This window comes from Coenobita brevimanus, chromosome 62 (assembly GCF_032717465.1).
Source record: "Coenobita brevimanus isolate Jiangsu-jjx chromosome 62, ASM3271746v2, whole genome shotgun sequence".
NCBI lineage: Eukaryota > Metazoa > Arthropoda > Malacostraca > Decapoda > Coenobitidae > Coenobita > Coenobita brevimanus.
In genome coordinates, this window is record NC_137015.1 from 4,608,594 (window position 1) to 4,636,138 (window position 27,545).

The 27,545-nt window shown below is 41.4% G+C and overlaps 1 protein-coding gene across 1 annotated transcript; it reads right to left on the reverse strand.

Annotated features, from left to right (window-relative positions):
• Window positions 1-27,545, reverse strand: LOC145403945 (uncharacterized). Its single transcript, XM_080275547.1, has 10 exons — window positions 27,470-27,545; window positions 21,224-21,363; window positions 18,028-18,168; window positions 17,295-17,573; window positions 16,007-16,125; window positions 13,052-13,237; window positions 5,999-6,144; window positions 2,472-2,553; window positions 1,402-1,545; window positions 1-539 (listed from the first exon to the last, which is right to left on the reverse strand). Exons 1-10 carry the CDS (start codon window positions 27,541-27,543, stop codon window positions 33-35), a joined length of 1,818 nt encoding a protein of 605 aa, XP_080131673.1. The 5' UTR covers window positions 27,544-27,545; the 3' UTR covers window positions 1-32.

The window sequence follows — 27,545 nt, forward strand, 5'->3', positions numbered from 1 at the left end:
TTTTTTTTACTTTTACTAATTTTTGTAAAATATTAAGGATGCCATTCATCTGAATCATCATCAATGCTACTTTCATTACTTGTGTTGTCAGTTCTCTTCCTCTTTCTTCTAGCTCTTCTCCCTCTCCTATTGTTTCTTCTTCTTTGATCAGTGCTCCCCCTCCTTTCCCTGTTTCCCTGTCTCTGTCTTCTCCCTCTACTGGTACCCTCACTTTCATCATCGCTCTCGTCTGTCATCCTCCCATTTTCCCTTATTCTTTTCCTTGCCATTTTCTGCATCTCCTTATGCTTCTTATTTTTCTCTTCCTCATTCTTCGCTTCTTCTTCATCCTCAAACACCTCCTTCAAGCGGTAGGATAATACTGTGTGAGCTGTACCTTTGTGCGAGACAATGTTCACGATGTCCCGGTCAACGCTTACAGTTACGCGATTTGTCTCGATGTCTCCCTCCACCCACACATCCACGTCCTCCATCCACAACTTCTGGTGGGTGATACTATCGTAGAACAACAACCGCAGCAGCCGGGTGCAATTGCGTTCCTGTGAAATGAATATCAGGAGATCAGCCCCTTCAATCCAATGATGTACTGTATCTGTATTTTTATATTTTATTTTTGCTGTCAGCAAATGTTTTTATTTCAACTTAAGGAGAATTTCTGAACTGGATGGGTCAGCTATGGCTTTAACTAACCATTTCACTACCGCTCTAAAAGTTGTGTAAAATAATCTGATTGTTATCTTGATTAAAATGAAAAATGTCACTGGACTGATGGGGTTCAGAGTGAAACTATGTAGAGTAACTGCTTTTAAACTAACATATACTATATGGACACGATTATGAAGTACAGCTGAACTCTTCTATTTTGTATACATGTTTAAAAATTGACAATCAGTCAGCTGCTATGACAGCTACTTTGGCAGGCTCCAATTACAAAGTTCACATGTACTGACCATAGATTCTAGAAACCTTTGAGGATATTTAATTCATTCATTGCCAGACGCCATGTATCCCAAACGGGGTGGCCAATGGCTTAGAGTTAATTGTTTTACAGGGAGGGGCACTAATCCTCCACCAACCCCACTTGACACGTAGGGATGCCAACAGCATCTGGTGTTCCCAGGCGGTCACCCATCCAAGTACTAACCAGACCCAATGTTGCTTAATGGCAACACAAAATCAGCAATTTTAAAAATTTTGACTGTAAAAGGAAAGTGTCACTCCATCTTAATTCTAAAACTGGTACTGTAGAGGTACAGTACTGTGTTCTTGCCTGTAGATGCCAATCACAATCATTTGTGAATGCTAAAAAGGTAAGATGTGCAAAATAATTGTGTCTTGCAAGTCATCTTACAGGAATAACTTTTGACAGGAGAAAAAAATCTTATATGCTAACAAACCCACCGTATCTCTTCTTGCTTCAAGTATTACTAGCAGCCTAAGGTCAGCCTCAACATTAAAGGAGACAGCAGTATTGAGTGTGTCATCCCAACGGTAACGTGATGACAGTCGTCGCCCACGTTGCGAATAATGCACCTCCTTTTCTTCCTGGAAGGATAAAAGCCAATTAATTCATCATCATCATCATCATAATCATCCGGACCTCCTTTCCCACCCTATGGCAGAGTGAGGAGTAGCAACACCCAGACAGCCCAGGTTTGCCCACTCCAATTTATAAAATCATGTTTAGGGGCCCAAGGCTAGGCTACCCTAGTCCAGCACATTTATGGGCTGATGACCAGCCTACTTCCTTTGGTAGTATTACAACTGATAAACTTTCATTCACCTCTTGGGGACTGTAGTTATATCAATGGTTCAGCTGTCACTCCACTGGGGTGCTCTACTCAGTAAGACATAAACGATCAACTACAACTGATGGTTTACACTGAGAATACCTGGAACTGGCAATTCGAGTAAAGAATTAAAAGCAATGCTCAGAAACAAAGAGTGTAATTGAAAGACATGGGAAAAGACAAATACTGGAATTTAAAGAAGATAAAAACGACATAAATGACACAAAAAAAACTGGAACTAAATGATAAGGAAGGGAAGACACAAAAGGCTGAGCTAAACTGTGTGAACATGTACATAAACTGTAATAGAAGTATGTACTTTATAAGTGTATATGCATTAATAACATAACCATAATACTGATAACATACAACAGACCCTCCATGTATTCAAGTTATAGGCCATGGTTCACTTTTTCAGATTTTTTTCTGTTCCCAATTTCATCACTCAAAGAAAATTAGATATAATTCAGGGAAAATCTATGCAAACTGTGCACTGGCAGTCATGGTAAATGGAAATTAATAATTTCTTTTAAATATTTTTCATGAATCATTCCCTCACCCTTCCAGTACCAATGAAAAATATATTAAAACATGCCTATTGTGCTATGAATGAAGGAGTAGCATGCCTAATCATTCAGTTAAAGAACAGAAATCTTTCTGTAAATTTGGAAGGCAAATTACCTCTTCTCTTCTGTTCTTCTCAGGAAACATAAACTGTTCCTCCAGGCACCTTTTCCCATTTCTTTCACGGATGGCCAGCACTCTGAAATTGAGAGTGGAAATCTGGAGTACGATAAATAAGATATGAAACTATACACCAGTCATAAGGATAAGATATTATTACTCTGATTTTTGCAAATGCCATCAAAAAATTTTCTGGCTACCTCTAGACCATTTTATTCAGCTTAGGGAAAGCCTTGTACTTGAGAGATTTAAAACAACCTCTGTCATTCCCTCCACTATTATTCTACTTAAATCTCATTATCCAATCCTATGTTGCCCCAGGAGAAGTGTAGAAGCCTGGGGCTAGGCAAGTTGGTCCTGACACTTAAGATGAGAGTGACCAGCATCACTCAACCCTGAGTGGCATTACGTGAGCAATAAACCCCAACCATCCCTTGGATATAAACCTACACAGGCTCAATCCGACTGTAGCACCTTAATTACCCACTAAACCACCAGGTGCCATTATCTGGTTATATGGTTACAACCCAGCATAGTAAAAGGTTTCCTGGTTAATGGAAACCATTTGGCTTGTCTCTCAGTGTACAGTAACCCACAGACAGAAGGGGGAAGAAAGAATGAAGGAAAGACACAAGAGGGAGTGTAAAATCACCCATGGGTAGAAGGAAGAGGAAAGAATGAAGGAAAGAAAGATAGAAGAGGAAGGAAGAAAGGAAAGGGCAGACACCCAGAGCAGCACTACATTAAGTGAGTGGATGGTGAGTGTCCCCACCGACCACAAAATTCTTGTTACCACCTAATTATTTTCTCAGTTCATGAAAGACCCCATGTAGTGAAGATATTAACATGGCAGATAATCTACCACTGTCTTCATAACATCCACCCCTTTACCCCTTGCACTTGGGTGACATCCTTATTAGTTTATTCCAGCTACTACCAAGTGATTTTATTCAACCTAGGAAAGGCTTCTCATAATGAATGAGTTTATTAATGCTTTATCTACCCCCCACCCAAATTTTAAAAAGTCTATCCCATGCTGAATAAAAGCTGGAGCTGTCAAAAATAAAATAATATATGCATCACATCACAGAATTCAAAAGGTTGATTTTGGCAACTGAGATAGATTCACTGTATTTCTTACACATGTAGTCCTCATTTTAAGCTGTTTCATTATTAGGGTGCTGAGGAATTGAGACCAATTTTTCACTTAGTTGCTCAGTTCATATATATATATTTTTTTTTTCTCTCCCATCAGGCCACTGGATTAATAATGAGATGAGCCTGAGGTTGCATCAAGAACAATCCATCCTTCTATCCATCATCCAATCCTATGTTGCCCCATGAGGAATGTAGGAGTCCGGGGCTAGGTGAGTTGGTTCTGACATTTAACCCGCCGCGTGCCAGTGCCATTTTAAAACGGTCTGACATAATTCCGCAGCCAGTGCCAGTGCTGTTTTAAAACGGTTTATAATAAAAAAAATTCACTGTGACCTCATTTTTCAATATTCGCAGGTAAAAGCTGGCAGGCATGTATGGTAACTGTTCCTCTACCATCCCCCAGGCTGTCAAGGCCATACACCCACTCACTCCCCCCCTCACGCTCACTCTGCCTGTGTGCCTTACCCAGTACTGTGCTTAGTGAAGGCATTTTGTAAATATTTTCACGTAAGTGTAAGCTGTAAATGTTTTCTTGTAAGTGTAAGGACTATATAGTGAAGTCAAGTTGTAAATACCTTGTAAGTGCCAGGACTGTACATAATGAAGTCAGGTTGTACCTATCTTCAAGTGAGTGTAATATAATGCATTCACAGTGAGAAAGACATGCAAATTGTGATAGATGATGAAGAAATAAGTACTGGTAATCAGAAAAGTGTACTGAACATTGCTATACCTTCCCAGCATAAATATCTGAGTATACCTTACATAGAAAATGGCTTTCTCTCACCTATGTGGTGAGCATGAGAGAGCGGCTATACCTGTATACAAGTATGCAGGACTCAATAAAACCCATTTCTGAGCTTCGGTGAGCACTTTCATGGTGAAATTCGTTGTTTTCACATCAAAATCTATCATTTGGGGGGGGGAAGTCAAAAAATGGCCGGCACTGAGGCGACCCATAGGGCTAAAAATAGCTGGCACACGGCAGGTTAAGATAAGAATGACCAGCTTCAGTCATTCCTAAATGGCATTACGTGAGCAATAAACCCCAACCATCCCTTGGATATAAACCTACACAGGCTCAATCCGACTGGTGCACCTTAATTATCCACTAAACCACCAGGCACCACATTTTGGTAATAAGGTTACTGTACCACCCAGCATTGTAAATGGTTTCCTGGTGTACTGGAAACATTTGGCTTGTCACACAGTGTAGAGTCACTCATAGGCAAAGGGAAGAGGAAAGTATCAAGGAAAGAAAGACAGAAGAGGGAGTGTAGTCACCTGTAGGCAGAAGGTAGATGAAAGAATGAAGGAAAGAAAGACAGAAGAGGAAGGATGGAAGCAAGAGAGGAACTGGCAAACACCCAAAGCAGTACTACATCGAGTGAGTGGATGGTGAGCTCCCCCACCTACCGCCAGTCAGTAACAATAATAATAATAATGATTATTATTATTATTATTATTATTATTATTTTTTTCACTTTTAACCCCTCATTCATGTACCAAAAATATTTTTAATATAAAAAATGATACGTGCAATCTGAAATGCACTGAAGTGAGAATGCTGAGATGGATGAGCAGGGCATCACTGAATGACAGAACTGAGAAATTTGTGCTATGAGAGAGATCTGGCATATGAGATATTAGAGAAGTGAGGTTATCCTGTAGGTTAAGATGGTTTGAACATGTTGTGAGGAAGGGGAAGGGTGACTGGGTGAGGAGGGTCACAGTTATGAAGCTGAAGGAAAGAATGCTCAAAAGTTGACTGAGGATGACTTGGAATGAGGATCTGCACTGAAATCTTTGGGAGAGGGGTATGAGAAGGGAAATGGTTCAAGGCTGACATATGGAGGGCTACCATTAGGTGAAAAGACCTACACACACATTTGCATGGTCCATGATCTTTAAACATAATTTAACACAGCTTTCTAGACTGTAACCCTTTCACTACTATAACACACTTTTACATTATATTATTGCTGCTATCAAATAATTTGTTGCAACTCAGCATAGAACCTGAGTACCTGAAGGGTAACTTGTTTATTATTATTGTAGCCCAATGCTCATCTAGATCTGAACTCACTGGACTGCATGCTGAAGCTGCCCTTCTGATGTCCATCATCCTCTTTTCAGGAGATAGAAAGCGAGCTGAGGGACGTTCATATGAACAGACAGCAGAACCAACTTGCTGTACTGATGCCACCACGTGAAGGCATCTCTCTCTCTCCAGACTGGACGGTAAATGATAACTATATTTGACCCCTCCAGCTCAAAAAGTGCATCCTAATGTGACTAAAATTGTCTGGCAGTAGCAACAATAACTGAAGGGGTTGACTGTTTGGTGAGGTGTACAATTGACTGACCTGATCTGGTGGGGACGAACATGGATGAGGCGTGAGGAGTCATCTGGGTGGAACATCAGATAGTCTGGTGTAATCTGCTGAGCCTCCCATTCCTCCCAACTTATTCGGCCATCTACCAGCACATTGTCCGTTGCAAGGTCACGCACCTGGAGTGTACTGTCTTCCTTTATTGCCTAGGTCTCACTACCATACTGCATCACACTCCTAACACATGCTACATACAAAGATCCTCAATGTCAGGAGAGGCAACAGCTCCCTGAACTTCTTCCAACCACTCCTTACTCACCCACCAACAGCACATAACATGTATCCCAATAACAAAACTCATCCACACACTTGAGAGACCCACCAGCAAGTTCAGTCCTTTCACGTCTGAAAAATCTCCACGTGCTCTCCCTGACACACCCACACATGAAATCAGCATTATCTTGCAGCCTACCTATAATACCACTACATCTCTTATGCATCCCCTTATCACAAACACTGCACAATATAGAATTACTTCCCACACCTTTGTGGCAAACTGCACGTGGCCACTCTTTCTCTTCTTTGATAGTACTATCACCAACCCTAGATACCATCACCTAAGTTTTATCTGAATTTACTCTCAAGTTCCTATGCCCCATACCATCTCTCCACTCCCAAATCTCTCCTCTGCCTCCCTTTCATTCTCTGCAATCAACACCAAATCATTGGCATACAACATCTCCCACGGAAGGCCATTTCTGAAGTCATGTGAGAGGGCTTCAAGCACCATGATAAACAACAAGGGACTCAAGAATGACCCCTGATGCAGACCAACATTCACAGAAAACTTATCACTCAAATCTCCATTCACCCTTACCTGGGTGTGAGCACTCACATACATAGCCATAACCGCTCTAACCATCCCACTCCTTGATCCCAAACTTTCTCATTGCCCACTTCATCATCTCACTAGGGGTTCTGTCAAAGGCTATCTCCAAATCAACAAAAAACAAACTACAGATCCCTTTTCTTTTCCATATATTTTTCCTAAAGCTGTCAAACATTGAATATGGCATCAGTGGTCCCTTTCCTTGGCATACCCCCAAACTGCATTTCATCAGTATTCACTCTTTCTCCAATCATACCTTTTAGAACTCTCTCCCTTACCTCCATTACCTTCATTACTTGGCCCAAAAGTTTTATGCCTCCATAATTTCCTCTCTCATGGGCATCACCTTTCCCCTTGTACACATTCACAATTACACGCTTCAACTGCCCGGAATCATGCTAAGTCTGTTCTTCGCTCTGCAAAAAATAATTTAATCTGTACTAAATGATCTCGACTCTCCAACCTGAATTCTTCCCGCTCCTTCTGGCACCTTGCCAAAAACCTTTCTAACAACTTTACCTCATCATCCTTCCCTCCTCATGTCTGTTCTGATGGTTCTGTAGCTATTTCTTCTACTGATAAAGCAGATCTCTTTGCTCAGACTTTCTCCTCCAATTCCACCTTAGACGATTCCGGTGCTGTTCCTCCATCTCTTCCCCCCTCTGACTTCCTCATGGCTGACATTAAAATTCTTCAGCTGATGTATTTTCTGCCATCACAGGCCTCAATACTAATAAGGCATATGGGCCTGATGGAGTCCCTCCTGTTGTTCTCAAGAACTGTGCTTCTGTGCTTACACACTGCCCAGGTAAACTCTTTTGCCTTTGTCAACTTATACCTTTCCTTCTTGCTGGAAGTTTGCTCTCATTCAGTCAGTCCCAAAGAAGAGTGACCTTCTAACTACTGCCCAATTACTTTAACATCCTGTGTCTCAAAAGTTTTCGAGTCAATTCTTAACAGAAAAATTTTAGAGCATCTTTCTGATCACAACCTTCTTTCTGATCATCAGTATGGGTTCCATCAGGGACGCTCCACTGGCGATCTTCTCACCTACCTTTCAGACTCCTGGTCATCCTCCTTTTGGGTCTTTGGCAAAAGCTTTGCCATTGCACTTGACATCTCAAAGGCTTTTGATCGAGTCTGGCATAAAACTTTAATTTCCAAACTGCCCTCTTACGTTTCTATCCTTCTATCTGTGCCTTCATCTATAGCTTCCTTTCTGGTCATTCTATAGCTGCTGTTGTAGACGGCTATCATTCTTCTTCTAGATCTATCAACAATGGTGTTCCTCAGGGCTCTGTCGTATCACCGACTCTCTTCCTTTTATTCATCAATGACCTTCTGAGCTGTACATCTAACCCTATCCATTCGTACGCTGATGACTCCACCCTTCACCTTTCCATTTGGTTCCCACAATGTCCATCTCAGCAGTTACTTCAACAAACAAGGGATGAGGCTATGGCAAACCTAGTGTCTGACTTGGCTCGTATCTCTGACTGGGGTAAAAATAATCTTCTTGTTTTTAATGAAACAAAAACTCAGTTTTTACACCTATCAACCCCACACAATCTTCCACAGGAGTACTCACTGATGTTTAATAATATCCAGCTCAATCCTGCATTATCCTTGAATATGCTTGGGGTTTCATTCACTTGGGACTTATCTTGGAAAGATCATATTGCATCTCTTGTAAAATCTGCTTCCAAGAGATTAGGTGTGCTAAGCTGGCTCCGTTCCTTCTTTACCCCTGCACAGTTGTTGACTTTATACACAGGTTTTATTCGCCCCTGTGTAGAGTACAACTCTCATGTGCGGGGAGGCACCCCACATACAGCTCTTCTCAATAGGGTGGAGTCAAATGCTTTTTGTCTCATCAACTCTCCTTCTCTTACTGGCTCCCTTCAACCTCTGTCTCCGCTGCACTGTTGCATGTTTATCTCTTTTCTCTTGCTGCTCCAATGGTTGCTGCTCCTTTGAACTGTCTGCTTGCATCCCTCCAACTCTATGACTGATGTGTAGCACCCATCTAGCAATAAACTCTCATCCCTTTTCTGTCCAACTCTCTAATGCAAGAGTTAACCGTTACTCCCAGTCCTTCATTTATGCAACAGGTCAACTCTGGAACTGTCTCCCTCTGTATTTCCTACCTCCTATGATCTCCAGTCTTCTAAATGCAGTGTGTCTGGGCATCTCAAAATGAATGGATCTTGAATTTGGCTCTTTTGCATTTTGTTTTTTCTTGGGAGGAATGGTTTGTGGGCTCCTGGCCTTTGGTTCCTTCTTTCTTGCATTAAAAAAAAAAAAAAAAACTAATCATCTGGGACAACACATCATCATCATCATCCAGACCTCCTTTCCCAAGCCAGGGCAGGAGTAGCAACGTCCAGACAGCCTAAGTTTGCCCAGTCCAATGGGCCACGCTTCCATTCACTCATCATTCAAGCCCCTGCAATTCTGGCTCTATCTGATGTGCCAACACTTTCACCACATTCTTTAGCTTCACATAAATGTATCCGATACAGTCAGTCTGGGCGTTGTCACGTTAAAATGGGATACCATATCCCTGATCATGCACTTCTTCTCACAGCATTCATCTAGTCAGCTCGATCTCGTCAGTTCCCTAGCTTCACCGACTTCCATACCTCTCTTCCTCACACACTCATCCACCATGTCCCTCCACCTTCTCCCTGGCCTACCTTACCTCCTCCTTCCTTCAGATTCACTCACATATACCTTCTTCACCACTCTATTGCTATCCAATCTCTCCACGTGACCACACCATCTCAGTACACTCCCTTTGATTCTGGCATCCACAGACTTCCTCACTCTGCACCTTTCACAAATCACATTATTTTGTATCCTATCCACTCTCTGTACACCACATACATTCCTCAGCAGTCCCATCTCCACTGCTCTTACTCTTGACTTTTCATTTTCATGCCACACCATAGTCTCACATCCATATGTTAAAGTTGGCACTAACACTCCTTCTTGTAAGCCTCGTGCAGCTGCATCATTCAAGCCTCTGTTTCTTATCACCAGTTACTTTCCTTCCTTGTGTCACTCTACTTTCCACTTCTTTTGCACAATTTCCTCTCTTTTCTATCACTGTACCCAGGTATTTGAACTCCTCACCAATGAGGGACTTTCAGGTGTCATCTGCTACCTAGCTGGTGAGCTCTAACTCAGTCCTAGACCTGAAAAAGTAACTATTGTGACTATTCTATATGTCTGGATAAACTGACAAGAGTTAGCAACACTATAGACCATTAAAGTCACTAAAATACTCGTTGATGAAAAATAACACCCCCATGAATGAATATTTTTGACTGGCTATTTTGCATTTGCATCTGGTTAGTACTTGGATGGGTGACCGCCTGGGAACACCAGATGCTGTTGGCATCCCTACGTCAAGTGGGGTTGGTGGAGGATTAGTGCCCCTCCCTGTAAAACAACTAACTCTAAGCCCTTGGCCACCCTGTCTGGGATACATGGCGTCTGGCAATGAATGAATACATTCGGCTTTCATCTGGCAATCCCTTACACACAGTCATTTTGTTGTGTTACTGATGAGTTCAGTGCAATTGGCTTTCATATCTACATTCGTATCATCTTTTTGAGTAAGTATAGTGCCTTCTTGAAGCTTGTCATAGCCTCAGTTTTCTGAAATTTAATATTTGCCAAATACGGCCACTTGACATGTTTCCATATGTCAAAGGCGACCATCCCCATGGTGGGATAAAACATAGCTCACTTTTTGCTGGCCCTCGGTGAAGGTGGATGTGCATACGGTTCATTTACTAGACCATTATGGCAATTAACCAAGGTTTTGAAGTCCAGTATTTGCATTATTCATATGATGTACCTTGATTTATACAATAAGGAAAAAATAAAAAGACAATTACAAGTTAGCCTAGAGCGTGTGCTGCTACATGAGCTTCATTAAACTACTTCCTTCACTCTGAAGATGGATATCATTTTAACCTTTATTCCGACGACTTTGTTCAGCTCAGGGGTGACTGAATTGGATGATGATACAGCTTCATTAACCCCCTTCAGTATGAGTATTCTAAATAGCAAAATCGTTTGGCAGCAAGAATAAAACTACATCATCAGACTTAAAAAGGCTTCTGACATCACTTTCTCATTCAGAGGCTGAGGCTTACCTGCTCATCACTTTGTTCTGTATACCTCTTTTATAGCAATGTACTTGGCAGCCAAGTACAGTATTCCTCATTGTTACCACCCCTTTTCCTTTCCCGGAAAAGCCATCTTTTCTCCTTAACTGCAACTTCTACACCCTCATCCCACCACCAAATTACTTTATGTCTTGGGGGGGACCCCTTGTCCAGCCACACACTGAATCAGTAACTCACAGATTGCTCTTGAGAGCTCTGTCATGTTCATTAACACTTCTGTCAGAAGCTCCTTGTTAGGCCACCACTTTACCCATCTCACTAAAAAAGGCATCCCTTACTGCTTGGTTTTTCAACTTCCAGATTATCCTCCTAGGTGCAAAGGTCCTCTTTTTCATCACCTAATCCTTAAGCACCATGTTACATATCAACACGTGGTGCCAGGCACAATAAACCTCACCCGACCAGTCAAGGTCAAATGCCATGGTGCCAAATGAAAGCCCATATGAGATTTCCTATATCTTGATAACAGAATAGATCTCTATCTTCAGCCAGTTTTGAGCTATAGTCCCCTGAATATCCATGACCTTGAGTTTGACCTTTCACAGTCACTTAAGGTTAGAGGTCACGGTACCAATTACAAGCCCATATATGACTTCCTATATGTTGACAATAGTAAATATCTATCTGCAACCAGTTTCGTGTTGTAGCCCCCTGAATATCTGTGACCTTGAGTTTGACCTTTCAAGGTCAAAGGTCTTGGTGCCAAATGAAAGCCCGTATGGGAGGTCCTGTATGGTGGTAATACAGTAGTATGGTAAATACAGTATCTCTATCTTCAACTTGTTTCAAGTTATAGCCCTCTGGAAATCGGTGACCTTGATTTTGACCTTTCAGGGTCACTCGATTGCCTCCAAAACGTAATCACTTTCTTCTGAGACCAGTGCCCACACATCCTGAATGTTTCATGTAATTTCACTTACCTGTTTTTCCATAATGTTGCTAACACACAATGAAAAAAAGAAAAACTAACTCGACCAAAAACAATACCTCGCTGGACTCCGTCCTAGGAGAGATACAGTAATAACTTGTGTTGCTGCACACTCTCCTCACACCCTATAACTTTAACATCCCTCACCAATCTCTATCAGCCCTCCTGACCAGGAAATAGTCTATCTGGCTACTGTTTCTCCAGACTCATATGTAACAATCTACTCTCTTTTCCTAAGGTGCGTGTTGTGCACTATTATGTTCATTGCCTCCCAAAACTCAAGTATCCTTTCCCCTTCCTCATTTCTCGTACCATATGCACATCCCCCATGTACCCTTTCATATCCTTGAGCTGCTTCACTTTTATGACCATTTAAGTCCCCACCCAAAACTAGAATCTCATCATCCTCCATACCATTTACCACATGTATTATGTCGTCCCAGAATCTATCTTTTTCTGCACCATGCAAGCCAGCCTGCACAGCATACACCAATATGAATGAAAGTGTGACCCTACCAAAAAAATTTTCACTGCTGTTATCATGTCACTCGCTTTCGTTACATCCATGACATATTACAACCATTTCTCCCTAACCAGCACACCCACACTGCCGTATCCATCTGTCCTTCCTCGCCAAAATATCTTGTACCGACAGTTCCTCCCAGCAATCATTTTGGCTGATCCTCTCCTATATCTAACTGTATTGACCTCAAGAACACAAAAATAGAAAAAGTGCAGCAATACAGAAAAGGTGGGCAAGGTAAAATATTAACAGCTAATCCCATTCTACCCTCTGTGAGGTGTAAGGGCATAAGGCTGAGCTGCCATAATCCAGTAAGTTTAAGGGTAGATGAACAACCTACTCCCTCTGGTGACATTACATGATTTATAAAAAAAAAAAAAAAAAAAAAAAAAAAAAAAAACTCCAGTCACCTCTTGGGGCATTTTAACCACTAATATTTTGATACTGTACTAATCTTAAGCACTACATCAGAAGTGCAACAAGACTGAGGAAAAAAACATAAATAAAACAAGGATTTGCTACAGGCTGAATTTTTGTAACTACTGACCTCAAGCAGCTCATCAGAAAGTGCAGCAACATAGGCCCAGGGGCAACCACCCAGGCCGAGGATGTCAGCATGTGTGTAGGTAACAAACAACATGGGCGGTGCCTCTTCCACCAGTCCGCCCCTCCCACTCACACCCACTCCCCCACCCAACCATGCTTCCTCTGGCTCATTCTTATTACGCCTGGCCTGGGTTAAAGAACTGTAAATAAGTAAATTACCAGTATTCTTTTATAACTGAATACATAAACAACCTCACCTTGCCAGGTCATGGGTACTGCTGCAAACATAAATACAGATGCATTTCATTTTGCTACATAACTGGATAGTGAAGTAACTTTCAAAACCCAGTAGCTACCATACAGTATTGCAATCTTCAAAGCCCAACAAACTATTATGAATACTCTATAGGTTTCATAACTCTTTAACCACAAAGTGTACCAATATTCTTGTCTGCAGCTATACATGGCAAATAATATAATTTCATATGTCCTTTACAGGTTAGACATTAACCTAGTATTCCTTTTTGAAAACAATGCACATTCAGTCACTCCATTTTTATTAGTTCAAATTTAAATAACATTATCATTCAATATTCTCTGATGCAAAAAGTAGTTAAAGGGGCAATGAAAGGTTCAGATAACTTTGCAGTATTAGCAAGGATTATGGTCAGACTCAAATATGAAGTCTGTTTGGGTGGGGCCCGAGAGGGGATTTCCCTCTCTACAGCTCTGCCGCATCAACCCCAGTACCTATCTCTCTCTCTGTCATACATCAGCTATTTACTATTTGAAATTGTATATTAAATATTCTGTACTTACTAAATATATTAAATAAGGTTATATAGTGCTATGAATGTGTCGCTTTTTAGGATAATAACAATGATTTGTATAAATTCCACACCACGTGACAACGTCGCTTTCCGACGTTGCCAGAGGTCAAGGACACCCACCTCAGACCACAGGTGACCGGTCATTTCCTGCCTGATCCCCACCCACGATGGCAGCTACTCCGACTCGCTCTTGTGTGCTCCACAGTCGGGAGAAAGAACTTATTTACAATGTGAACAAGTATTTTTTAGAAGAAAAGGCTATTGGAGACTTTATAATTCCACCTTCAGGAGCAGTTGCTCGCACTGCCAAAGCTACCAACGTTAGCGAAAAAACAGTCCAAAGAATCTGCTCAAAATTTAATAAAGCTTGTGTGACACAAATGTCACCAGAACAGCCTGTATTCTCGTCACCAAAAAAGAAGCGCAGTGAAACTAACGAATCTCGACGATTTCGACAAGCGAGTGGTCAGAAGAACTGTCCTGGGATTCTGTGAAAGGCATGAAATTCCTACATTGCACAAGATTTACAAAGAACTCAAGGAAAACATATCTTTCAACGGAAGCAACGAGTCTCTTCGCAGGATTCTCTTGCAGATGGGCTTCAAATATGCAAAAGTTGATGGCCGAAAGTTCCTTATGGAAAGGAGCGATGTAGCAGCAGCTCGGACCAGATTTTTGAGAGAAATTCGGCAGGTCAAAGTGTCTTCCCAGAACATTGTATATCTTGACGAAACTTGGGTAAATCAAAATTATACAGTTGGAAAATGCTGGACTGACACTGCATCCCCACAAGCCACTGGAATACAGCAACCGACTGGAAAAGGACGTCGTTTAATTATTGTGCATGCTGGAACGAGAAATGGCTTTGTTAACAATGCTGAGTTGATATTTCAAGCAAAAAACGATGGGGACTACCATAATCAGATGAATTCAACACTTTTTGAAGACTGGTTCAGGAATCAACTAATACCAAACATTTCACCAAACTCTGTAATTGTTATGGATAACGCTTCCTATCATTCAGTCCAACTTGAAAAAAAAACCAACCTCGTCCTGGAGAAAATCGGATATAAGGGACTGGCTTATAAAGAAGGGAGTACGGCCCAGCGACGATCTCTTAAAACACGAGCTGTATGAACTTGCAAAGAAGTTCGATACTGGCACAAAGTATGTATTTGACACAATTGCTGAAGAAGCAGGGCATCGGGTCATAAGATTACCACCGTACCATTGTCAGTACAACCCTATTGAGCTCATTTGGGCTCAGGTGATGACCTATATAGCCAAGGCAAACACCTTCAAAATGGTTGATCTTAAACGTCTTGCCAAAGAAGCTTTGAATCATGTAACACCGAATAACTGGATGAAAGCAGTGCAGCGTGCTGAACAACAGCAAGAAGAAGATTCACAGCAAGAAGTAGCAGTCGACCATTTCGTGGATTCATTCTTAATGAACATATCAGAAAGCTCAGAGGATGAATTGTCTGATTAAAGATCAGAGAGGACTTATGCCTACTGGGGAAACCTCTATAAAAAAAAACGCGTCAAGACTTTTACCTCAGTGGTGGTGTGGAAAAAAGGTCGAAACAATATAGAAGAAAACAAAACTTATAAATATATAAAAACTTTCTCAATCAACTGAGAGAGAGAGAGAGAGAGAGAGAGAGAGAGAGAGAGAGAGAGAGAGAGAGAGAGAGAGAGAGAGAGAGAGAGAGAGAGAGAGAGGAGGTTTGGCAGAGCTGTAGAGAGGGAAATCCCCGCGCGGGCCCCACCCAAACCGACTTCATATTTGAGTCTGACCATAACATTAGAAATAAATGAAATTATGAAAGAAAGAAGAAACCAGAACTGCAAGTAGAAATTAAGGTTTAACAATTGGAGATGAATGAAATTTCTGAGGGATGTAAGTTAGGGTTGGTGCAGACAGAAGAGACTGAGAGTCTGGAAACAATGAAGAGTTATGAGGAAGCACGGCATCAGAGACAGTGATAAATATATTCATCACAGATGATACATAACTAGTCAAAATGAAGGATAACAGAGCAAGAGAATGGTTCATTGATGGCCACTGTAACAAGAGTGAAACACGGCAGAATAAGGATAATGACAAGACCATAGCACAGTACCTCAATGATGGCTTCAGCACTGTATATAAGAGTGAAGCTGCGGTCAGTCATGACCAGCAGCAGACCATCGTGGATCTCAGCATTGCGCATCTTTCCATATCGACTGCGGTCAATGTCACCTGTTGGGTACAATTTGTAATGCAGAAGTGACTGAACTGTCACAGCATTTATGTCATATATTTTCTGATACTTTGAAAAAAACTGGGATAGTGACCCTGGCAACACTTATGACCAGCATTTCTGCTGATGGTTCATATCTCCCATGACATTACTGAAGTAAACCTGCCAAGTGCTACACTAATTTGTTCACTGCATTGATGTTTAAACAAAATGTGTTCATTAGATGTGCTTTTGTTGTCTTGTTGTTTCCGTAACACCTAACCAGGGATCTGAGGGTTATGTTCCATATGCCAACATCCATCTGTCCTGAAAATGTCTTGCAAATTTCCTGAACAGTTAGCACTTCAAAAGCAGGTGCTGTATTGCAAGAGTTCAGAGTGCTCCTCAAGAAAAGTATCCACAATTAGCTGTACACAAATTTGTATAAACTATCTTCAGAGCTTCAGAGGACGTTCCTGACTCCTCTTAAGCATGAAGTCAATGCCTAAGCCCTGCTCATTGTTCACTGCAGGATGGTTAGTCTATGTCTGCATCCTGCATTTCACTATAATTTTACTTGTTTATGCTTGCAGTATTATTGATCATCATTGGTACTGTTAGTTAAAGTGTTGAAGCCGGCTGGCATAGGTTAGAGTTCTGACAAGTTTGGTGACTGGCTATGAAGTATTATACTGTGCTTATAACAACTAACATATGTAAGCTAAGGCAACCTTATTTTGAGATCCCACAGCTTAACTTGCTTGGGAAAATTATCCATGCTTCTTAGTTACTGATACTGGCTTAGTCTCACTTAAATACTTCTCACAAAAGATGTAATTTTTGACAAAATTCCATACTAATGGAATAGGTTGACACAGAATTCTTTCTTTTAAAAAACAGGACGATGGTAACAGTAGGAGTAGGGAGTGAGGGTTGGCACATCAGATATGACTGGATGTACTGGATGGTGATGTCGGGGTTGCTTACCTATCAGTGCACCATACACTCCATGGTAAGTCATTTGCCATACTGCACAATTTGTCTGACTGGCAAATAAAACTGACAGCAAAGTAATGCCCTACTTCTTATTTACATGTATAGCACTATTTACATTTTTTTTTTTTTTTTTTTTCACAACTTTAACAAATAGGCCTATACAATCATGCATTCTTACAAAGTATCTTCTTACCAGGAAATATATCTGAGTGTATGTCAAAGCAAGCCAGTGGCCTGAAGGGGTGCAGGCGGAATACATGGAACCTGAAAAAGAATGCCTCCCCAGCTGGCCAGGGCAAACCCGGGCTGTGGAGACGGGAAGACTTGCCCACCAAGATGTCAGAGACAAAGTTGATGGAAAGGCTGGAGACAGGGGAGCCAAGGAAGATCTGATTATACTCCTGGCCTGTCTCCAGATGGTGGCGGGTGAGGATACAGTTCTTACGGAGCAGGAACATTACTGGCTGGTATTCTGAAATCATCATAATCGCACAGGACATTACAAGTAAGCCAAATCTGGTCCTTTCATAAAGATTACCTGTGCTTTTTTTTTTTTTGGTCACCTGATTTAAGTTACGAAAAGGCAAGCTGACTGATACGAAAGATATCTGATTAATCATTTAAGCAGTTGCTAATTTCTTTACTCTTTGTGGATGTGTAAAGTTAGGGTGGCAAGAATTATATTTTATGGTGTAAATACAATTTTGATCACTGCTTAGTATACTCAGTATCTTAAAGGTTTTCAACCCCCAAAATAATGAGATCATACATACCATTATAACCTTCAGTGATTCAGGATACTGATTATACTATACAAGCACATACTGTACTCTGAATTTTTAAATTATTTTTGTATCACCATAAAACATGACTGCTCCTTGATAAACATGCAAGGAAAGTCAAGCTGGTGAGACATGGGAATATACCTTTCTGTGGCAGTGCAGAGTTGTATACAGGGTGAGGAATCTCGTATATCTCCACCTCCTTTGCTCGGGGCAGTAGATCCATTTTGTACACTGTCATAGTCCTCCCATCACCCAGGATCCTCATCATGGCATTATGAGAAGCTGTGGGAGCACACTTTCACCATAAGAGGAAACTGATAATAATAATGCAGTAACTCTACTATAATAATACTGCTTTGTCACCATCATCATCATCCCAGTACTAACTACCACCTTAAAGATAAGATGTGGAAAGATAATTGCAGAAACAAAGGTAGACACAACTGAAAATAGAATGGGCAAATTATCAAGGAGTAAACATTACTCAAAAAACTCAGTCACACATCATCCAAGCTTTCATTATCTTGGCTCAGCCACATAAGTAAAAGCCATCCACACATACAGCATTTTTCCCTTTACATATGTTTCACATATATATACCTGTAGAGCAGCTATTCCATAGGTTTAATAGGGGATGCAACCCTTGTTATATGCATCTCCATACATATTTCATTGATCAACTTTGATCCCTTGTCAAGGTCTTAGGTATCTCAGCTTCCATAAGTCACTTTCCTACACACTCATATACAGTATCATCATCATCCGGACCTCCTTTCCCACCCTAGGGCAGGGTGAGGAGTAGCAACATCCAGACAGCCTAAGTTTGCCCAATCCAATGGGCCACGCTTCCATTCACTCATCATTCAAGCCCCCAGAATCCTGGCTCTATCTGATACGCCAAAAACATTCACCACATTCTGTAGCTTCACATAAATGTATACAATAGAGTTAATCCAGACGCTGTTTCGTTAAAAAAGGGTGCCAAAACCCTGATCATGTACTTCTCACAGCACCCGTCCAGCCAGCTCGATCTCTTGTCAGTCCCCTAGCCTCACTGACTTCCATACCTCTCTTTCTCACACACTCGTCCGCCATACCTTTCCACCTTCTCCTTGGCCTACCTCGCTTCCTTCCTCCTTCAGATTCGCTTAGATATACTCATACATTATTTCTATAAATCTTTTTCTTAGCCTTCCGTATGTCTTCCCTCGCACCACCTCTGTCACACATATCGTTTTCACCACTCCATTTTATATCCAATCTTTCTTTATGACCATATCATTGAAACATGCTCTCCCACACCCTTTTATTAATAAACTACCTTACCTACTCCACAACCATATGGTCAGGCAAACCTCCACACCATCTTTTCACCACTTATGTTACTCCGAAGCATCCTTCTCTTTACAAACATATTCAGTGTATCCATTAAAGATTGTTTCAACATTATCTCCAGTTTCTCTACACTACGCATATACTGTACAGTATATGTTTAAGTCTTTGTGTCTGAAATATGAATACCTTTGCATAATCTTCATTCCTAACATATGCCCTTCAACCTCTGTCCCTTACCATTTTCCTCTGACATGCCCCACCAATTATGTTTAGCTCTTGAAGATGTGGTTTAGTGAAGGGGTTAATGGGGGCTATATCTAACCCATTCACTGACATCTCACGTAAATTATACAAAGTTCTCTGATGATGATGATGATGATGATGATAATAATAATAATAATAATAATACAATATCAAAAACAACAATATGGTAATGTTTTATTTCTAACACTCACAGTACACAGATGACCATAATGGGGTCTATATTTCAACAGAATGTGCAGCATACTACAGTGCATACTTTTAGTATTTGTTTTTACCAGAATTTGTGGTATGTGGGGGAGCTCACCATCCACTCACTTGATGTAGTGCTGCTCTCAGGTGGCTGCCCATTCCTCTCTTCCTTCCTTCCTCTTATGCTCTTCTTTCCTTTTTTATTTCTTCTTCCCTATGTCTGTGGGTAACTCTACACTGAGTGGCAAGCCAGATGGCTTCATCTACACCAGGAAACCATTTACTATGATGGGTGTAATCATACAACCATACCATGGCACCTGGTGGTTAAGTGGACAATTAAGGCACTCCAATCAGATTGAGCCTGTGTCAGTGTTTATCCAAGGGATGGTTGGGGTTTATTGCTCACGTAATGCCACTCAGGGATGAGTGAGGCTGGTCACTCTCATCTTAAATGTCAGGACCAACTTGCCTAGCCCAGGGCTCCTACACTCCTCATGGGGCAACACAGGACTATATGATTAGATAATGTAAAAGAGGCATGAAGGAATGCTAAAACATACTGTAATACAAAACTGTACCCTGTAATACTGCACATTCTTTCTGTAAAAAAAAATATATATATATATATATATATATATATATATATATATATATATATCACAGCTATCTGATACAAAGACACAAGTTACTGATGAGGACTGCTCTCAAGCAGTGATATCATCATCAATATATAAAAAAAAAATACAGTTTAGTAAAATCAAGTTACAGTTTGCTTTCTCCCAAGGACAGATGATCGACCATGACAAAACTTGGTAGGGGTAATCATATCAGGGATATATGAAAGTTTACTGTATGCTGATTTCATATACAGCTGGCAAAATAAATAAATAAATAAATAAATAAATAATAACAAGACTACTCTTAGTTAGCAGTGAGAAAATGAGAAAATACACTACCCCCAGTACTCAGTTTTATTTCAGTAAACTCTCAATTATCCATCATTGCAATATCCGTCCCAATGCAATATCCAGCACTGCTGGTTCATCTCTATTAATGCAATATCCAGCACCGAAATGGGATGTAACAGACAGTTCTATGCAATATCTGGCATCGAGGTGTATCAGCCAGCTTCTGAACAGTAGCCAACTGCTGCTGTATTACTGTATTTTAGTATTATTATATTTTATGCTTAATTTCCATCTTTCACTCAGGGGAAAGTTTTAAGGATAGAAAGATGAGACAGATAATAATGCAATATCCGACTCAATGCCCAGTATTGAGCTGATGGGTGGTACAATGCAGTATCCAGCATAGGGCTTGATTGAATTATTTCGGATAATTGAGAGTTTACTGTACTTGTAAATCATTCCCCGATTTTGCATTGTTCATTACCATGTATGAAACAAAGAAAAAAATAATCATCTTTCACTATTTGATAGTACAGTGTAACATAAATAAGTACAGCACTGATGGTCATAAAGAAACTACATTACAACTTGCAAACAGAATGCTATGTGGATGGAAGACAGAATGCTGAGTACAGTACCATTGGGCAGGTCACTAGAATGAGTGACCCACATGAGATCTCCACTCATCTCTAGTAACGAAGTCTCCTTGGACTGGAAATTCTTAACCCACCGCCGCCGAGGTCCAAAAGCCATGTGACGTAATGCTTGAAGGCTTGTCCTGGAACACACAACAATACAATTTATCATCTTCATCATCATCGTCATCATCCTCATCATCATCCAGACCTCCTTTCTCACCCTAGGGCAGGGTGAGGAGTAGCAGTCTCCAGACAGCCCAACTTTGCCCAGTCCAATGGGCCATGTCTCCATTTACTCATCATTCAAGCCCCCGGAATCCTGGCTGTATCAGATACGCCAAAAACATTCACCACATTCTGTAGCTTCACATAAACGTATCCAATATAGTCAATCAGAACACTGTCATGTTAAAAATGGGTGCGAAATCCCAGAACATGCACTTCTCCTCACAATATTCATCCAGCCAGCTCGATCTCTTGTCAGTTCCCTAGCCTCAACGACTTCCAAACCTCTCTTCCACACACACTCATCCATCATATCTCTCCACCTTCCCCTTGGCCTACCTCGCCTCCTCCCTCCTTCAAATTCGCACGGATATGCCTTTTTCATCACTCTGTTGTTATCCATTCTCTCCACATGACCATACCATCTCAGTACACTCAGTTGAGACACAACTATCTTCTCAGTTCTGTCCAAAGAAAAATTTACACCTGGAGAAATACAATGAAAACGCTATCTCTACTCGTGCGTGTCTCAAATGGTTAAATTTTTCCCCTATATATTCATCAAACTTTGGGAAGATACAGTACACGCTTGATTTAATGAACTAATTCAGCCAACCCCCATTCTGTTATCTCGAATTTTCCAATAAACTGAGTTCTGTAACAAAGGCTCAGTGTAACGGAAAATTTTCTGGTATTTCGAGGTAATGCACTTTGTTAAATCCTTGAAAGCAACCCAGATCTAGCAAACTATGCTAACTCTCAATGCTACACACAACAGTTTGAACCCATAATTAATACCTCCACAAATGCATTATTGTATATGGAATTTCCTTAACAGAATTATACTCTTTTTAATGGAAATTTTCCCTTACATAGGGGAAAAAATACCAGAAAAATTATTCCATTATCTCGGGCTTCCACTAATTGCTGTTCGTTACATCGAGCATCCACTGTAGGCCTCATTATCTTAGATTGTACACCACTGTTACCCAGAGTTCTGCCACCAGATCACCAGGCATTGCACAAGTTTCACTAACATCATGAGAGCTCTCACAGTAGCTATTCAGTAGATTTCTTCCACACCATACATACACACTACCATTTGCTACACTAAAAACCTTTGTTTTCTCTCTCTCTCCTTCAAAGAGGTTGCTTTGTACAAAATGAGAATAAGGTTTTCAAGGTACAGTAACAGGAAGCGTAGTGCCCAACGTGACAGTACTGTACAGTATTTGACAGTGTGGGGGATTATCTTGAGTGCTGGCAGGATCTAGGCAGCAGCTGGAACATTTAGTGTACATAGCTTTTAGGAAAAGAAAAATTCCTGTTTAATGCCACTGAATAACTTAAGGGATGGAGTGAAGAGGTATATGAGAGAGTTGGGTGTGAGCTGGGGGGAGGGTAGCGAACTGGCGGGGGACAGTGCAACATGGAGGCAATTTGTTTGCAGCCACCCCTTACAGGACTGAGGCATCTGGCAGTAGACAGACAGATAGAATAACTTATGTCCACTTTATGAGTAGAAGCAGTTTCCCTCTTACAGTGCCAGGTTATGTGACTAGAACAGGTTGATAATTTCTGTAGATGGCATATGAGAAGTGAAGAACAAGAAACTGTGTGGTAGTACAGAAAGGGAGAACAACCCTCTCAAGCAGAAAATAAACCATAAAGGTAGATGCCATCAATGCCTATATGGGGGGAGGGGAACAGTGCTTGATGGCAGGATGGGCCTGTAACCATTTACCCGTAGCAGATTCAAGATATATCAGCAATGAAGTTGCATTTGTGCTCCCTTTTTTTATTTGGTTATCTACGAACTGTAATGCTGATTTTGCTAATAGCCTTAGTTTTTACACTCTTTCAGTACTGAAAGTTAGTACCAGTACTTTATGTTTCTCTGAGCGGTCGGTGTCACTGACTGCAAAGCTGCCAGCCCATTAGCACGAAGGTTCAAATCCTGGTGCGGATAGCTGGCGCCACTCAACTCAGGAGTCTATCCACCCTTCGTGGGTTGGTATGTAAAATATGTACTGGTGCCTAGGGTAACACCTAGAGGAGGTAAATGGAGATAATCATCACAGTTAAGTGCCTCATAGTGTTTGCCTTCACCTCATGGCTGATGCAGTAGACTTGTATCCCAGAAAAACCAGCCACAGGCTCAGAGGTATAAGTTATGGTGTTAAGCACCACAGCTATGTGCCTCATGGTGTTTGCCCTCACCTCACCTTTATTTGCCTCTGTGAAGGCTGTAATTCTTCTGTCTACATATGTCGCACTATGCGACAATCTCTCACCTTCTGCCTGCCTTTAAGATAAGAATAATGCCCATTTCATTTCTACCTCTACAGCTTTGTCCTGCTTGACCAAGTTGCCAGAAACCACATAGGCCTAACTGCAGAGAAACCTGAAAACCAGACATTATCCATCATTTCATCCACAGAATTGCATGGACTTCCCCGAACTCCACAGTTAATGTAACAGTATTAGGTTTGACTCAGATGAGCACAATTATATTATGCTAGGTCTGGTTTAGTAAGTTTGGGCTGTGTCATATTAGACTGAGTAGGATAAGGCACAATTTGTTAATGTCGGGTTAGGTTGGGTAACTGTTCAGATGTGGTCAATATCAGTGATGAATCAATCAGTTTTCAGTCAAGTATTTAATATTCCTGCAAAACACAGTTCTTCGTAGTCCAGTGCTGAATGTTGCTGCAAACATACCATACTGTATTTCTTTGGGTATGTATATACAGTACAGTATATACCTGTACTGTACAGTACCGATGTCTATCTATCTATCTATTGCCAGATGCCTCAATCCCGTTTGGGGTGGCCACAAACAAATCGCCTCCAAGTCGCCCTGTCCCCCGCCATTTCACTGCCCTGCTCCCAACTCACCCCCCCCTCTCTCATATACCTCTCCACCCCATCCCTCCATCTCATCCTCGGCCTCCCCCTCCCTCTTCCCCCCTCCACCTCACTCACATACACTCTCTTCGTCAGTCTGTCACCCTTCATCCTCTCCACATGGCCAAACCACCTCAGTGTGTTCCTCATAACGCTTCCTATCACATCCACATCCACACCACAACGCTCCTTTATATCCTCATTCGTCAGCCTGTCTCTCCACGTGACTCCACAGGCTCCTCTTAAATAACTCATTTCCACTGCTCTCACTCTTGACTTGTGTCCTTCCAACAATGTCCAAGCTTCACTTCCGTACGTTAGAGTTGGTATCACAATACTGTCATGTAGTAACTTTTTCACTTCCATGCTCACTTCCCTGTTTCTTATCACTGCTTTCAAAGAACCAGCAACCTTTCTTCCCTGCTGTACCCTTTCAAGCACTTCACCCTCCAAACCTCCATCCTTACTCATCACACTACCCAAATACTTAAACGTACTCACATTTTCCAATTCCTCACCATCCAACCTCGCTGTACATTCACTAACTTCACCTCTCTCAAAGACCATCACTTTACTCTTCCCTACATTCACCTTTAGGTTCCGTTTCTTACACACTCTCTCAAACTCCTCCACCAAGCCTTGCAGCTCCCCTTCGTCTTCACTCAACAACACAGTATCATCTGCAAACAGCAGTACAGGGAGTTTCCAAACACTATCCTCTCTCACCAGGGCCACTCCAACATCCACTACCCTACCTTGTACCTCTTTTATTACCCCATCCATGTACAGATTGAACAACCGATGTACAGTATATATACTGTATATATATATATATAGCCAGATGCCATAATCCCATTAGGGGTAGCCTTTTGACTTTGAGTTAGTTGTTTTGTGGGGAGGGGCACTAACCCTCCGCCAACCCACTTGTTGATATGTAGGGAGCCCATATGGGTTGGTTATAAGGTTACCACCCGCATGTAAATGGTTCCCTGGCTTACAGAAAGCCATTTGGCTTGTTGCTTAATGGAGAGCCACCTGAAAAGAAAAGAAGAGCACTAAAAAGTGACAGGAAAGATGAGAGAAAGAGGATGAAAGGAGACAGACACGGAAGTGTGATATACACGAAGGAAAAAGTAAGCAGCACTGCATCATGTGAGTGGATGATTGCTGCCACCAGCTGCTACTGGTGTGTGTGTGTGTGTGTGTGTTTATACATATATATATATATATAAATGTATATATATATATATATATATATATATATATATAAATGTGTATATATGTCTATCTATCTATCTATTGCCAGACGCCTCAATCCCGTTTGGGGTGGCCACAAACAAATCGCCTCCAAGTCGCCCTGTCCCCCGCCATTTCACTGCCCTGCTCCCAGCTCACACCCCTCTCTCTCATATACCTTTCCACCCCATCCCTCCATCTCATCCTCGGCCTCCCCCTCCCTCTTCCCCCCTCCACCTCACTCACATACACTCTCTTCGTCAGTCTTTCACCCTCCATCCTCTCCACATGGCCAAACCACCTCAGTGTGTTCCTCATAACGCTCCCTATCACATCCACATCAACACCACAACGTTCCTTTATATTCTCATTCGTCAGCCTATCTCTCCATGTGACTCCACAGGCTCCTCTTAAATAACTCATTTCCACTGCTCTCACTCTTGACTTGTGTCCTTCCAACAACGTCCAAGCTTCACTTCCGTACGTTAGAGTTGGTATCACAATACTGTCATGTAGTAACTTTTTCACTTCCATGCTCACTTCCCTGTTTCTTATCACTGCTTTCAAAGAACCAGCAACCTTTCTTCCCTGCTGTACCCTTTCAAGCACTTCACCCTCCAAACCTCCATCCTTACTTATCACACTACCCAAGTACTTGAACGTACTCACATTTTCCAATTCCTCACCATCCAACCTCGCTGTACATTCACTGACTTCACCTCTCTCAAAGACCATCACTTTACTCTTCCCTACATTCACCTTTAGGTTCCGTTTCTTACACACTCTCCCAAACTCATCCACCAAGCCTTGCAGTATATGTGGTAAAATTATAGTTTCAGCCAAAAACAGAATTGCAAGTTTTTTTGTTTTTTTTTCTTTTTTAGACAATTCTGACACTTTTCTTGAATGGCATTTTTTTTGCAATTATAGTACTTTTTTTTTTTTAAATAACCATCCATCCATCATCTAATCCTATGCTGCCCCATGAGAAGCACAGGAGCCCAGGGCCAGGCAAGCTGGTCCTGACATTTAAGATGAGAGTGACCAGCCTCACTCTCCCTGAGTAGCATTACATGAGCAATAAACCCCAACCATTCCTTGGATATAAACCTACACTGGCTCAGTCTGATTGGAGTGCCTTAATTGCCCACCAGGTGCCATAATTTGGTTATATGGTTACCACCCAGTGTAGTAAATTGTTTCCTGGTGTACGGGAAACCATTTGGCTTATCACTCAGTGTAGAGTCACCCACAGGGAGAAGGAAGAGGAAAGAATGAGGGAAAGACAGAGGAGAGAGTGTAAAGTCACCCAAAGGCAGAATGAAAGAGAGAAGACAGAAGAGGAAGGAAGGAAGTGAGGAAATGGCAGCCACCCAAAGCGGCACTACATTGAGTGAGTGGATGGTGAGCGCCTCCACCTACCACAAATTTTTATTTTACTCTTGAAGATTAACCCAACCTAACCTAACCTTCAAGAGTACAGTACAAATAATTTGTGACAAAAATGTCATGGAAGTGTCTTACCGTAGAAATGTCTAAAATTCCAAAAAATGGATCATTCATTCATTCATTGTCAGACGCCATGTATCCCAAGCGGGGTGGCCAAGGGCTTAGAGTTAATTGTTTTACAGGGAGGGGCTCTACTCCTCTACCAACCCCATTTGACACATAGGGAGAATGTAAAAATCTCATAATTATACTTTTGGCTGAAATTATAATAATACCTCTCTCTCTTTATATATATATATATATATATATATATATATATATATATATATAATGCAAATTTGTCGTAAGACGATTTTCATAATAAAGCATGAAACACTGGGCAGAACAGCCAGAATCATCACCAAAACGACATAATCACAAAGGGCTTACCACCAGTAGCATTTAACTCCATATTCTCTACGTATTAATTCATACAAGGCGTGCTTCCTCTTGTGAAAAGGCATTA

What these genes read in the sequence shown, in the direction of transcription:
- LOC145403945 (XM_080275547.1), bottom strand. Translation starts at nt 27,543, where the DNA reads ATGCCTTTTCACAAGAGGAAGCACGCCTTGTATGAATTAATACGTAGA. An exon ending in GTGCTGAAGCCATCATTGAG is followed by an intron (nt 13,238 to 16,006) that starts GTACTGTGCTAT and finishes TCTTTAACCCAG; the next exon opens with GCCAGGCGTAATAAGAATGA. An exon ending in TTTCTGATGAGCTGCTTGAG is followed by an intron (nt 6,145 to 13,051) that starts GTCAGTAGTTAC and finishes AGTACACTCCAG; the next exon opens with GTGCGTGACCTTGCAACGGA.